A 15,749-nucleotide genomic window follows, 5' to 3' on the forward strand; every position below is an offset into this window, starting at 1 on the left:
ACCCTTCTATTCCTTTATCCCTCATAGGCTTATCCAGCTTCCCCTTAAATGCATCTATGCTATTCGCCTCAATGACTCCTTCTGGTAGCAGGTTCCACATTCTTACCATTCTTTGGGTAAAGAAGTTTCTCCTGCATTCCCTGTTGGATTTATTAGTGACTATTTTATATTTATGACCTCCTAGTTTTGGACTCCCCACAAGTGGAAACACTTTGTCTCCAGCATCTCATCTTGCTTGGGATCAGAATAAAATCCTACAAAGAAAATCGTTGTCTCTAATTCTGCCTACAGATCAACATTACTTTTCTTGCAAATATTGTGAAAGATTGTTGGTAAAATGAGTGTCCATAATTTTGAGCTGTAAAAGGGATTTGACTCCAGTGCAATTCAATAATTTAAACAAATGGCTGTACTGATTGGAAAATAAACTGTATAGCAACAGCTACAGTCCCTCTTGCATGAAAAGTATTCAACCAAAAAAGCCCAGACATTTTTGCCCAGATATCAGTTTTCAGCATTGGCTATCCTAGTAAAAAAATTTAGTCTCATTGTGAGCTGATGCTTGTTCTTAAAAGCTACTGAAGCTTTGTTTTATTCAGCTGCTCAGTATGGTTCTGGCATATGCTGGTTGAGATCAGGAGACCGTTTGGGTCCCCAGAACATGTTTTGGGTCCAAATTTCTATTGCTTCTTTAACTTGATGATTTTTCTTTACTTTGGCATTTTATTTGTCCCCTTCATGACCAGTGCTGTATATGAACGTCTGATAAAAGCATTCTGATTTGTATAAAGTTCTAACAACACTTTTTTTAAGAAAGTAGAGTCCTAGTCTTGCACTGGAAAAATTCAAGTGTAGGTTTTCTTTGGGTTTATTGTGACAAAGATCTTGGATTATTTGTAGTCTTTTTATTGCAGAAACTATTTTAATAGAATCATAGAAGTTTACAACATGGAAACAGGCCCTTCGGCCCAACATGTCCATGTCGCCCAGTTTATACCACTAAGCTAGTCCCAATTGCCTGCACTTGGCCCATATCCCTCTATACCCATCTTGCCCATGTAACTGTCCAAATGCTTTTTAAAAGACAAAATTGTACCCGCCTCTACTACTGCCTCTGGCAGCTCGTTCCGGACATTCAACACCCTTTGAGTGAAAAAATTGCCCCTCTGGACCCTTTTGTATCTCTCCCCTCTCACCTTAAATCTATATCCCCTCATTATAGACTCCCCTACCTTTGGGAAAAGATTTTGACTATCTACCTTATCTATGCCCCTCATTATTTTATAGACTTCTATAAGATCACCCCTAAACCTCCTACTCTCCAGGGAAAAAAGTCTCAGTCTATCCAACCTCTCCCTATAAGTCAAACCATCAAGTCCCGGTAGCATCCTAGTAAATCTTTTCTGCACTCTTTCTAGTTTAATAATATCCTTTCTATAATAGGGTGACCAGAACTGTACACAGTATTCCAAGTGTGGCCTTACTAATGTCTTGTACAACTTCAACAAGACATCCCAACTCCTGTATTCATTGTTCTGACCAATGAAACCAAGCATGCTGAATGCCTTCTTCACCACCCTATCCACCTGTGACTCCACTTTCAAGGAGCTATGAACCTGTACTCCTAGATCTCTTTGTTCTATAACTCTCCCCAACGCCCTACCATTAACGGAGTAGGTCCTGGCCCGATTCGATCTACCAAAATGCATCACCTCACATTTATCTAAATTAAACTCCATCTGCCATTCATCGGCCCACTGGCCCAATTTATCAAGATCCCGTTGCAATCCTAGATAACCTTCTTCACTGTCCACAATGCCACCAATCTTGGTGTCATCTGCAAACTTACTAACCATGCCTCCTAAATTCTCATCCAAATCATTAATATAAATAACAAATAACAGCGGACCCAGCACCGATCCCTGAGGCACACCGCTGGTCACAGGCCTCCAGTTTGAAAAACAACCCTCTACAACCACCCTCTGTCTTCTGTCGTCAATCCAATTTTGTATCCAATTGGCTACCTCACCTTGGATCCCGTGAGATTTAACCTTATGTAACAACTTACCATGCGGTACCTTGTCAAAGGCTTTGCTAAAGTCCATGTAGACCACGTCTACTGCACAGCCCTCATCTATCTATCTTGATTACCCCTTCAAAAAACTCAATCAAATTCGTGAGACATGATTTTCCTCTCACAAAACCATGCTGACTGTTCCTAATCAGTCCCTGCCTCTCCAAATGCCTGTAGATCCTGTCTCTCGGAATACCCTCTAACAACTTACCCACTACAGATGTCAGGCTCACCGGTCTGTAGTTCCCAGGCTTTTCCCTGCCGCCCTTCTTAAACAAAGGCACAACATTTGCTACCCTCCAATCTTCAGGCACCTCACCTGTAGCTGTTGATGATTCAAATATCTCTGCTAGGGGACCCGCAATTTCCTCCCTAACCTCCCATAACGTCCTGGGATACATTTCATCAGGTCCCGGAGATTTATCTACCTTGATGCGCGTTAAGACTTCCAGCACCTCCCTCTGTAGTATGTACACTCCTCAAGACATCACTTTTTTTTATTCGTTCACGGGATGTGGGCGTCGCTGGCAAGGCCGGCATTTATTGCCCATCCCTAATTGCCCTCGAGAAGGTGGTGGTGAGCCGCCTTTTTGAACTGCTGCAGTCCAAGTTCCCTAACATCTATGCCTTTCTCAACCGTAAATACCGATGTGAAATATTCATTTAGGATCTCACCCATCTCTGGTGGTTCCGCACATAGATGACCTTGTTGATCCTTAAGAGACCCTACTCTCTCCCTAGTTACTCTTTTGCCCCTTATGTATTTGTAGAAGCTCTTTGGATTCTCCTTTGCCTTATCTGCCAAAGCAATCTCATGTCCCCTTTTTGCCCTCCTGATTTCTCTCTCAACTCTACTCCAGCAATCTCTATACTCCAAGGGATCCACTTGATCCCAGCTGCCTATGCATGTCATATGCCCCCTTCTTCTTTTTGACTAGGGCCACAATCTCCCGAGTCATCCAAGGTTCCCTACTTCTACCAGCCTTGCCCTTCACTTTATAAGGAATGTGCTTACCCTGAACCCTGGTTAACACACTTTTGAAAGCCTCCCACTTACCAGACTAGAATATTAAGATAGTATTAAGTTCAACTTTAAGTAATTAACCCATCATGTTTTTTGCTCATCAACTACAATTAAGTAACATCTGTTGAGTAAGCTCTTAACCCAAGATCTAGTTTTGTAGCTAGTTTTGTGTAAGGATGTGGTGGGGAGGGGGGAGGAGGAAATGGAACTGCAGCTACCTCAAAAAAAAAAGTTTCACTACGAGCCATTTTTTGGATTGTATGAAAAAAGAGCTGTATATTCCAATATGCCTACAACTGTTACAGACCAACTTGTTAACAAATGTGACCCAGAAAAAAGCATTAAGAAATGTGCATCTGGGGCATTGATTAAGGATGCAGTGCTAAAATTCAGCATTTTAACTAACCTGTGTCTCCTTAGAAGAAACAGCAACATGATCAAGTCCTATTTCTCAGCCCCAGGACATTGCTGCAGGAGTTCAAGGCAGTGTCCTCGGCCCAACCATCTTCAGCTGCTTCATCAATGACTTTCCCTCCATCATAAGGTCAGAAATGGGGATGTTCGCTGATGATTGCACAGTGTTCAGTTCCATTCGCAACCCCTCAAATAATGAAGCAGTCTGAGCCCGCATGCAGCAAGACCTGGACAACATCCAGGCTTGGCCTCATAAGTGGCAAGTCACATTCGTGCCAGATAAGTGCCAGGCAATGACCATCTCCAACAAGAGAGTGTCTAACCACCTCCCCTTGACATTCAACGGCATTACCATCGCCAAATCCCCCACCATCAACATCCTGGGGGTCACCATTGACCAGAAACTTAACTGGACCAGACATATAAATACTGTGGCTACAAGAGCAGGTCAGAGGCTGGGTATTCTGCGGCGAGTGACTCACCTCCTGACTCCCCAAAGCCTTTCCACCATCTACAAGGCACAAGTCAGGAGTGTGATGGAATACTCTCCACTTGCTTGGATGAGTGCAGCTCCAACAACACTCAAGAAGCTCGACACCATCCAAGATAAAGTAGCCCGCTTGATTGGCACCCCATCCACCACCCTAAACATTCACTCCCTTCACCACCGGCGCACTGTGGCTGAAGTGTGTACCATCCACAGGATGCATTGCAGTAACTCGCCAAGGCTTCTTCGACAGCACCTCCCAAACCCACGACCTCTACCACCTAGAAGGACAAGAGCAGCAGGCACATGGAAACAACACCACCTGCACGTTCCCCTCCAAGTCACACACCATCCCGACTTGGAAATATATCGCCGTTCCTTCATCGTCGCTGGGTCAAAATCCTGGAACTCCCTTCCTAACTGCACTGTGGGTGAACCTTCACCACACGGACTGCAGCGGTTCAAGAAAGCGGCTCACCACCACCTTCTCAAAGGCAATTAGGGATGGGCAATAAATGCCGGCCTCGCCAGCGATGCCCACATCCCATGAACGAATAAAATAAAAAAATTTAGTTGAAGCTGTATTAATTAGCATATTTAGTTATTTCACCGTTTCCTATAGTCCACCATGTACTCACTGAAGAGGCGTAACTTCAAAGCTACACTACTTTGCCAGTTTTCTCCTTCGTTCATGTCTGGAAAGCATTGAACCCTTGTTTGGGGTACTGTCCCTTGGATAGTTTGTGTAAGGAAATTTCCTTCCCGTTAACCTAGACAGTTAGTGTCTGCAGGCTCTGACAGTGTGGAACATCACAACTGAGCCTAATTTTTTTCTTACCTAATATCCATAGGTGCATTGTTCCAGTGTGTGTTCCTGGATAACGATTAGGTGCACTTTCTAGCAGCTGTGATTGGGTAGCTGATAGGAGCCCCAGCTGATTTATTTTTTTGCCCTGCCCCCCGCCTCTTCAACCCAGGGAAATGGACCCTTTGTCATACCCCTGTAGCAGGCCCAGCTGAGATCAGCTGACTTAGCGTAGTGTCGTAATCAAACTTTCTGGTCTGTATATGACTCAGCTAATCACTGCCTTATCCAGCTGAACCATTAAAGGAGCCTTCCCTGCACTGTTAAACTGATGGCTAAGACGTCTCTGTGGATAACATTTTTGATGTGCTTGTGGTTCTAACATTACTGTGGGAGCTCAGAAATGACCACGTGGCAAATTGTTTATACAAACCCGCATGCTGGTATTCTGTCGTAAGCCATTGTTGCAACACTAGGCTCTCCAATATTGAAATATAAAACTTTACAAAGGATTGGCTATGGATTTCTGGCTCTCACTGGCCATTTAATTCTCACTGTTTACCTGTAAAAACTGGAATTTCTTGTCCAGTTGATATCAAAATGATTTCCATATACTGGCCAGAAAGTTCAATCACCAGTCTATGTGTAATGTTTTGATGAACTTTATTTCATCTATCTGTACAGGAAGTACAAAAATAAATCTATTGGAAAGAATATGCATTTAAAACCACTTATGCAATAAGCTGTATTCTATCCAGTTTAGCATTTTGACAATGTAGTATTTGTGCCTTTAGTGTTCCCACCTTCAATTGGTTTTGCTGGTGGAAAAGTAAATTTGAAAAGTTTGGAAAATGTAATATTTATTGAGGTCATAACATAGCTCATGGAATAAACATCTGTTGAAAGTTAAACTTTTCTATCATTTTGTACTATTTAATCAGTGTACAAGTTTTGTGTCTACCATGTCCATTTATAAAAATGTTGACAGCAATTAGGACATGAAATTGCAGAGCTGGTAACCTTATGTTACAGATACACAGTAAGAATCAGCTGGCTAGTGATGGAGCCACAGACCCCTAGTGGGTCTTTTTATGGTTTTGAATGCCTGTCAGCAGAAAGCAGTTCATGATGGAGCATATCAGCATCTGCGGACAAGTAGTCAAAATAATATTTGTTTTCTAGTGGTCAGTTTGTCTTATTTAATTATGTTTATGTAAGACCAATTTTTACTCGGTGCATTTTTATGACCTAAATGGCAGCAGCCAGATATGTTGGTGTCAGTGGTAAATACTGGGTCAACTTCACATTGTTCCGGAGGCCTCGGTCTGTGTTCAGCCCACAAGTCAAAGTTGTAAAGTTTTAAAAAGCAGGCCACTTTATCGAACAGAGAAACTTTTTTTTTCCACTGAAGTTAATTTTCGCCAGATTTTTTTTACTAAACTGTGACTCTTGCTTTTTTATTTCTATGATGAGGGAAGTGAGGTTTAAGTTATGAGGAGAGACTGGACAAATTGGGGCTGCTGTCTTCATTAGAACAGAGAAAGCTAAGAGGAGATCTGATGGAGGTGTTCAAAGTTTAAGAGGCTTTGATCAGGTAAATAAAATCTATTTCTACCGTTCAGTTAATCCGTAACCAGAGAGCATACATTTAAGGTCACCAAACTAACGAAGGAAGAGGTTGGGAGAAATTATTGTACGCAGAGGGCCGTTGGGCTGTGGAGTGGCCTACCAGAAATTTATCAGTGTTGGAAGTAGAATCTATGATATAGTTCTTAAAAAGGAAGTGGATAAATATTTGAACAAGAAAATTTTGAAGGTTTGTGAAAAGGGACAGTTTGGATAACTCTTTTAGTGCCAGTGTAAAGAGCTGAATGGTACCCTCCTGTGCTGTAAAATTCTATACCTGCTAGCTTTTAAATGTTCTTTTCATTCACTCTGACCAGTTTTGTGAAATAAATGAACTGTTTGTCTAAAAGTATGGTACAAAACCATTAATGTGGTTCTACCATGACACTATTATGATTCATTGCAAAGAAGAAAAGGGGGATGAGAAATGTTATGACCATATCAGTTACTTTGTTCAGCATTATTATCTCTGTTTCAGTCTAACTGATTTAAGATTTTTTTTTAAAAGGCAATGGCACAGAGCTTTATAACAAACATATCAGCAGTCGCTGTTAGCCGTGACTATGTAGGGACATAGTGTCTTTGGAAAGAGAATTTACTGCACAAGTGCCCTTCAAGCAAATAGGTGAAATCTTTTCGCTGTGAAAGAAGAGAGGATCTGATTTCAGTATTGTAAAGCTGCATACGTGACTTTTTAAGATGTATAAACGCTGCAAAAGATAGCTGCACAAACTAGTGCAGATCTACCCTGGGATTTCTTATTATATTTATTATAATTGAGAAATGGACGGTGAAGAGCCAAGACCTTTGGTGCAGGACATCACCAATTTTGGAAAGTATAAAAGAGACTAGGTAAATCGGGAAGTTGTGAGTACATGATGCCAAGTTTGTTTTTTAAGAACGTGACAATTGTAGGAGAAAGGAAACTGTATGCTGTAATGTTTCTATTCACAGCAGGCTTAGTAAGTTCTTCATTGCTTGATGTTTTCATGTTTTACATAAAACTTCTAAAAAGCACAGCCTGAATGCTGACTGTAGAATTGGTTCAAATCAGTTACTTATTCAAGTAAAACATGTAGATTATTTTAGCACTATTTGGACCATAGTGATTGCAGAATACAATGATTTCTATTCGGCGCATCATATAATTACAAACATATTGTTACAGGAGGTAGTTCCACAGTTTGGAGATTCTGGAAAATGAATGAGTTAGGGTAGGGAAGATAAGTCTTTATTTCAATAGTGAGGTACAGGGAGGGGAAAGAACATGCAGGATGATATATTTGGAGTTTAGAAGGAATGTGGGTGAAATTCAAAAGAACATAGATAATTTGTACTTGATTTTCTATAGAAATAGAACACTGAAAATGTGTGCTTGTAATGGGCTTTGCAATCCTGAATGCCTATTAACTCTGGATTCAGTCTTGCAAGTCCAAGGATCCTAGGTAGGCATCAGGATTGCTAGTTACCATTCAATTATTATATTTGGATTTTTGCCTCCATCTTTTCATATAAGCTCCTTATTTCAGAACCAGACAAGTGCCACAGCTCCGTACAATATTGAACCAGTGTAATCTATCAAGTATTTAAACCAGTTGCTTCAAAAATATTTTGCTTCTAAAGCCTGTATAGTTGTGCTCTGGCTCCTGCTCACACCAGTGGGTATTAGGCCTCCAGCTGTTCCTATCTCCTCTCTCTCTCTCTCCCTGTTTATTTTTGTAAGGACACCTTTATGCTGTCCCCGATCACAATCTCACCTGTGCCTTTCTTCACACTGCAATATCTCTATCTCGGCTCCTTTCCTTCTCTCTCGTCCTAATTTTTTTTCTTTCTCACCATCTGTTCTCTTTGGTTGTGGCTCCTTTTCTTTCTATCTGGCTCGTCTTCATCCAACCATTAGGAACAGTGCAGGTATTTACTTCAGTACTAAAACCTCAGGGTTTTTAGGTGGTGAACTGAGATTTTGGGGTCCCAAGATTTCAAACCTTAGTTTGTAAATATTTGAATTTGGAAAGTTCTCATTCTATTTTCATGTTATGTATTCCTAGTTGGAGAAATAATTTTTGTTGATGAAATTGCTTGATTATGTAGTTGCTTTGCTGGCACCTACTTTAATCATATTTTATCTTTTTTTATTGCAGGGATACTTTTGCTGATGCAGATGACACTGGAAACTTGGGATGTTCAACACGTGGACAGCAGCTCCTTTCCAGATTAGAACTGGAGACTATGTCCATTAATGACAAATGTGCAGTTTGGTACCATATCAGACTTCTTGCTCCATTTTACTTGGTTTCCTGGAACATTTTAAATACGAACCTTTTAACCTTTGAAGATAAGAATTTGCCCCATTGTGTTTTTTTTTAAAAACGTTAACGAGTTAGCTACTTATTTTGCAGCCACTATGAGTAGTACTTTAGGAAAAGAAAAAGACTGCAAAGAAAAGGACCCTAAAGTTTCATTGGGAAAGGACAGGGAAAAGGATACAAAGGCTTCTGGTGGCTTTGGGAAAGATGGTAAAGAGAAAGAAACCAAGACCAAAGGGAAAGATGCCAAAGAAGGAAAGAAAGAATCTAGTGGGGTACAACCAGGCGTGCAATTCCAAGTGGACAATACAATAAAACGGCCAAATCCAGCACCAGGACGTAAAAAATCGAGTAATGCTGAAGTGGTTAAAGAGTTAAACAAGTGTCGTGAGGAGAATGCAATGCGTTTGGACTTGGCCAAGAGATCTATTCACATGCTTCCAACGTCAATCAAGGAATTGACCCAATTAACTGAGCTTTATTTGTATAGTAACAAGTTGCAGTGTTTGCCAGTAGAACTGGGATGCCTTGTGAACTTGGTCACCCTGGCGCTGAGTGAAAATTCACTTACGAGTTTGCCTGACTCTCTCGATAACTTGAAGAAACTGCGAATGCTTGATCTACGGCATAACAAACTTCGAGAAATCCCTACAGTAGTATACAAGCTGATTTCCCTCACCACTCTCTATCTGCGGTTCAACCGTATAACTACTGTGGAGAAGGACATCAAAAATCTATCCAAACTTACAATGCTGAGTATCCGAGAGAACAAAATTAAACATCTCCCTGCTGAAATAGGTAGGTGTGTTCAGTGGTTCTCTGCATTTCCAGTACAATTTTGTCCCCTTTTCCTGATAGGTTTATTGAAAATGTTATTGTGGCATAACTGGTTGTAGTGTTATGTTTTGTGGTTTCATTCTTTCTTGAACTATATTTGTTTTATGTGTATTGATTGTACACAGTGTGGCCATACAAATTGGAGTAATAACTCCAATACTAAATATATGCTCAATTATTTTTGTTTAATTGGCATTGCGTCCAGAGTTGATATGGAACCAGACTGGGCATAATGTTCATATAAGTGCTTAAAAAAACTTGATTATGGACTAAGTATTTCACTTCCCTACCCACCATAAACATTTTTGTCATATATACCAGGTTCTCTCTCTTGCCCCCCTTTTTGAGAAAAATGCATTGGTGTGAAGGGAAGAGCACACTAGTAATCTGATGTTACAGGTGCAACATCAAATGGACATCTAATGTTAGAAGTGCAAAATTGTACAAAGATGTACACGTTCTGATAAAATGCTTTGACTGCACAATGCTGGAAGGCTGGCTGTCGATCACAAGGCAGTAATTCAGTCAGAGGGTTCAAATGACACCCCGAACTTCAAGAATGAAGCCTGAGTTCCTCACCTGGGCCCCGAGAATGGATTACATTGGAACAGGAGTAGGCCATTCAGCCCCTCGTGCCTGCTCCGCCATTTGATAAGATCATGGCTGATCTGTGATCTAGCTCCATATACCTGCCTTTGGCCCATATCCCTTAATACCTTTGGTTGCCAAAAAGCTATCTATCTCAGATTTAAATTTAGCAATTGAGCTAGTATCAATTGCCTTTTGCGGAAGAGAGTTCGATACTTCTACCACCTTTTGTGTGTAGAAATGTTTTCTAATCTCACTCCTGAAAGGTCTGGCTCTAATTTTTAGACTGTGCCCCCTACTCCTAAAATCCCCAACCAGCAGAAATAGATTCTCTCTATCCATCCTATCTGTTCCCCTTAATATCATAAACTTCGATCAGATCACCCCTTAACCTTCGAAACTCCAGAGAATACAACCCCAATTTGTGTAATCTCTCATAACAACCCTTGAAGTCCGGGTATCATTCTAATAAACCTACGCTGCACTCCCTCCAAGGCCAATATGTCCTTCCGAAGGTGCGGTGCCCAGAACTGCTCACAGTACTCCAGGTGCGGTCTAACCAGGGTTTTGTATAGCTGCAGCATAACTTCTGCCCCCTTGTACTCTAGCCCTCTAGATATGAAGGCCAGCATTCCATTAGCCTTATTGATTATTTTCTGCACCTGTTCATGACACTTCAATGATCTATGTACCTGAACCCCTAAGTCCCCTTGGACATCCACTGTTTTTAACTTATTACTTTTTAAAGAAACTCGTGCTTTTGATATCTCAAGATAGTTCTGTGATGTGTATCTTTGCAGGATACTGAGGTTATTTTGTAAAAATCTTTTAATCCTTTATCCCTTTCATTCATAATGGCGCAGATGTCTTTGTCTCCAATATTATTGAGAAAAGGGATCGCATTTCAGATTACTTTTTATCACAAGCAAGATTCTTCAATTATGCCCTTTACAGTGAAAATATGCTGAGAGAATTATAGAAACTATAGCTTTAAATTTATTTTAGTGAATGGGAACAAGGGATTACTAATACAGTTAATCTTCACTTTAATGCTGCAGTGCCCTTTTTCTAGTGATCTGCCAGTTTCATTTGGCATTAACCAGGTTGGGATATTTCTTTCTTGAGCCTATGCAGTGGGATTCTCAATAAATCACTGCAATGCAAGTTAAGATAATTACTCCCAAGAGATATTAGAATTGAGGGTAAAATGCCATTTATAGAGGATATAAAGTCTAGATTCCTGTCAACATCATGGAAATACTTCCAATATTTAAGTGATATATATCTTAATTTCTTTGAAGGATACTTTATATTTTTTTAACATTGTTATTGGATCAAAAGTCTTGCCACCCTTTATCAATTTGTAGTGAATTGTTATATATTACAGTGGGCTTGTAGTAATACACTGAACTACAAATGAACAGATATGGATAAAGCTTCATATGAGTGGGAAAACATGCCTACATTTAAAATGGCAATTCTATGCATAACTTCTTGTAAAACATTTGTGATATCCATGGCATTGCATTATTAGTAACTCTACTGCCATGCCACTAGCTAAAACATAGTGCCTCTTATCAGTAAATAGTATTTCCAACATGGCTTTCACTAATAAGTTGCTTAAGTATGAACTTCCTAAGAAGGAGTAGTTGCTATAATGAGGGCTATGTAACTGTATTCTCAATATTCTATTGAAGCATCAATTCAGTTTAACAAAAAACATAAAATGATGCAGCTTACATCTTTAGTAATTTGAAGATTTGAATCATTGCTGCAGCCACACAGTTGCTAGTTTTGGCTTTAAAGTAGTTATTCATAAAAGTATTCACATTTACTGCATTGGTTAGAGCTGAGACGGTTGAGGGGATATTTGATAAATCGGGAAGGGTTTAGATAAAATAAATAGAGAAACTGTTCCCATTGGCGGGAAGGGTCGAGAACCAGAGGACTCAGATTAAAGGTGACTGGCAAAAGAACCAAAGGCGACATGAGGAAAACCTTTTTTACGCAGCGAGTAGTTATGATCTGGAATGCGCTGCCTGAAAGGGTGGTGGAAACAGATTCAATTGTGGCTTTCAAAAAGGAATTGGATAAATACTTGAAGGGAGAACATTTTCAGGACTGTGGGAGAATGGGACTAACTGGATTGCTCTTGCAAAGAGCCAGCACAGGCTTGATGGGCCAAATGGCCTCCTTCTGTGCTGTAATCATCCTATGGTTGGTTAGGGATTGGGAGTAATATAGCCTTGGAGATGACCTTTTAATTGGTTATCCGCCACCTGTGAACTGTATTTGATATGAGCATCTGTGCTTCATCCTTAGTTTCAAGTTTGAACGTAAACTTGATTCCACTCCTGTTCCTATAAGTGGTTGTGCACTGCACCCCCTCCATGACCAATATAACTTTCCTGAGGTTCGGTGCCCTACACTGAACGCAGATTTGATCTCCTGGTGCGGTCTGACCAAGGCTCTGTACAACTGAAGCATAACTTCCTCACTTTTGTATTGCAACCCCTTGAGATAAAGACTAACATTCCATTAGCTTTTTTAATTACTTTTTGTACCTATGCAAAAGCTTTGTGATTTGTGTATATAGAAACATAGAAAATAGGAGCAGGCGTAGGCCATTCAGCCCTTCGAGCCTGCTCTGTCATTCAGTATGATCATGGCTGATCCTCTATCTCAATACCATATTCCCGCTCTCTCCCCATACCCTTTGATGCCTTTTGTGTCTAGCAATCTATCTAGCTCCTACTTAAATATATTTAGTGACTTAGCCTCCACAGCCTTCTGTGGTAGAGAATTCCACAGGTTCACCACCCCCTGAGTGAAGAAATTTCTCCTCATCTTAGTCCTAAATGTCCTACCCTGTATCCTGAGACTGTGACCCCTCATTCTGGACCCCCCCAGCCAGGGGAAACATCCTCCCTACATCCAGTCTGTCTAGCCCTGTCAGAATTTTATTTGTTTCAATGATATGGACACCTAAATCCCTTTACTCCTCCACAACTCCTGGGCTCACCATTAAGAAAATATTTTGATTTGCCTTTCTGTGATCCAAAGTGGATGACCTCACATCAGTATGATATTTGGACTTATAAGGTTAAATTTTGAGGACAGGTTGCACAAACATGGTCTATATTGCCTTGAGTTTCAAAGGTTAAGAGTGATCTAATCATGTTCAAAATGATAAGATTTAATAGAGTAGACCGAGAAACTCTTTCCTCTGGTGGGGGAAATCCAAAACAGGGGGACATAGAATTATAGAATGATACAGCACAGAGAAAGATAGCATTCGGCCTATCATGCCTGTTCCAGCTCTTTTGAAAGAGCTATCCATTTTGTCCCACTCCCCTGCTCTTTCCCCATAGCCCTGAAAATTTTTCCACTTCAAGTACTTATCCAGTTCCCTTTTGAAAGTTATTAATGAATCTGCTTGCACCGCCCTTTCAGGCAGTGCATTCCAGATCATCGTAACTTGCTGCATACATTTTTTTCCCCCCTTATGTCGCCTCTGGTTCTTTTGCCAATTACCTTAAATCTGTGTCCTCTGGCTACTGACCCTTCTGCCATTGGAAACAGTTTCTCTATTTACTCTATCAAACCCTTCATGATTTTGAACACTATCAAATCTCCCCTTAACCTTCTTTGCTGTAAGGAGAACAATCCCAGTTTCTCTAGTCTCTCCATGTAACTGAAGTCTTTCATCCCTGGTACCATTCTAGTAAACCTACTCTGCACCCTTTCCAAGGCCTTGACATATTTTCTAAAGTGTGGTGCCCAGAATTGGCCGCAATTCTCTAGCTGGGGCCTAACTGGTGTTTCATAAAGGTTCAGCATAGCTTCATTGCTTTAGTACTCTATGCCTCTATTTATAAAGTCAAGGATCCCTTATGCCTTTTTAACAGCTTACTCAACTTGTCCTGCACCCCGTTTAATATTGTACCATTTAGTTTATATTGCTTCTCCTCATTCTTCCGACCAAAATGTATCACTTCACGCTTCTCTGCGTTAAATTTCATCTGCCATGTGTCTGCCCATTTCACCAGCCTGTCGATGTCCTCCTGAAGTCTGTTACTACCTTCTTCACTGTTTATTACATTTCCGAGTTTTGTGTCATCTGCAAACTTTGAAATTCTGCCCTGTATACCCAAGTCCAGGTCACTAATATATATCAAAAAGCGTAGTGGTCCCAATACTGACCCTTGGGGAACACCACTGTGTACTTCTCTCCAGTCTGAAAAACAACAGTTCACCACTGCTCTCTGCATTCTGTCCCTTAGCCAATTTCGTATCCACGCAGCCACTGCCCTTTTAATCTCGTGGGCTTCAATTTTGCTAACGACTATTATGTGATACTTTGTCAAATGCCTTTTGAAAGTGCACATACACATCAACCCTCTCCGTTACTTCATCGAAGAACGCAATCAAGTTAGTCAAACACGATTTGCCTTTAACAAATCCATGCTGGCTTTCATTTATTAACTCATATTTTTCCAAGTGCCAATTAATTTTTTTCCAGATTAATGTCTCTAAAAGTTTCCCCACCATTGACGTTAGACTGGCCTGTAATTGCTGGGTTTATCCCCCTCCCCTTTTTTGAACAGGGGTATAACATTTGCAATCCTCCGGTCCTCTGGCACCACTCCCCTATCTAAGGAGGATTGGAAGATTGTGGCCAGAGCCTCTGCAATTTCCACCCGGAGGATGCATCCCATCCGGACCGGGTGACCTAATAAAATTATTGCTAGGCCATTTAGGAGTGAAATCGGGATGCACTTTTCACAAAAGGGTAGTGGAAATGTGGAACTCTTTTCCTTCCCTCTCTTTCCCCCCCCCCCCCCCCCCATCCCAAAAGGCTGTGGTTGCTAGGTCAGTTGACGTTTTTAAAACTGAGATCGATATATTTTTGTTCGGTAAGGATATCAAGGGATATGGAGCAAAGTCGGGTAAATGGAGTTGAGATACAAATCAGCCATGATTTTATAGAATGGCTAAACAGGCGTGACGAGCTGAATGGCGTACTCCTGTTCCTATATTCATTGTATCAGTCAGTAAAATGCATCTCAATCTCTCTAGGAGCCTAATCATGCAACATGCAAGCAGGAGTTACCTATTTTTTTAAAAAAGGAAGAGTAAACCAATATGATATGTTTAATGTATAAAAGAATGACCATTTTGGGTTAGTCACATTTTGCAGTTAAGGATAATAGATTTGCTCGTCAATTTTTTTGGTGTTGCCACTTCATAAAAGTTGTATCCCATGTGTACACAGACTTGTAATGTTATAAAACTTAGCTCAAAAATGCAGAAGTCAAGAGGAAACTCAATTTAGTACCAAGTAATTGACCTGAAAATAGCAACAACAAAAAAATATATATATACACACGGCTTACCCCTGGCCACAAGAGTACAGTAGTTTCAGGATAAATGTTAAAGCATAGTTCTTAACAAAGTATGGAAGTTGTAGTATACCATTGCCATTTAATCCTGTTATATAAGTTTTGATTGGAACTTTTTAATTTATTGGTAGATTAGTTTTTTTGTTTGGGGGGTGGTCGTTCAGGGCCAGTATCTTTATTAATGAA

At 40.5% G+C, this 15,749-nt stretch overlaps 1 protein-coding gene across 1 annotated transcript in view; it reads left to right on the top strand.

The window, feature by feature from the left end:
- Window positions 1–15,749, top strand: part of shoc2 (SHOC2 leucine rich repeat scaffold protein) — an 82,074-nt gene that overhangs the window by 27,660 nt on the left and 38,665 nt on the right. Inside the window, exon 2 of the mRNA XM_068002117.1 lies at window positions 8,572–9,534. Coding sequence (XP_067858218.1) covers window positions 8,835–9,534 — 700 coding nt within the window. The 5' untranslated portion in view covers window positions 8,572–8,834. The remainder of the gene's footprint in view (window positions 1–8,571; window positions 9,535–15,749) is intronic.

Source organism: Heptranchias perlo, chromosome 21, assembly GCF_035084215.1.
Source record: "Heptranchias perlo isolate sHepPer1 chromosome 21, sHepPer1.hap1, whole genome shotgun sequence".
Classification (NCBI taxonomy): domain Eukaryota; kingdom Metazoa; phylum Chordata; class Chondrichthyes; order Hexanchiformes; family Hexanchidae; genus Heptranchias; species Heptranchias perlo.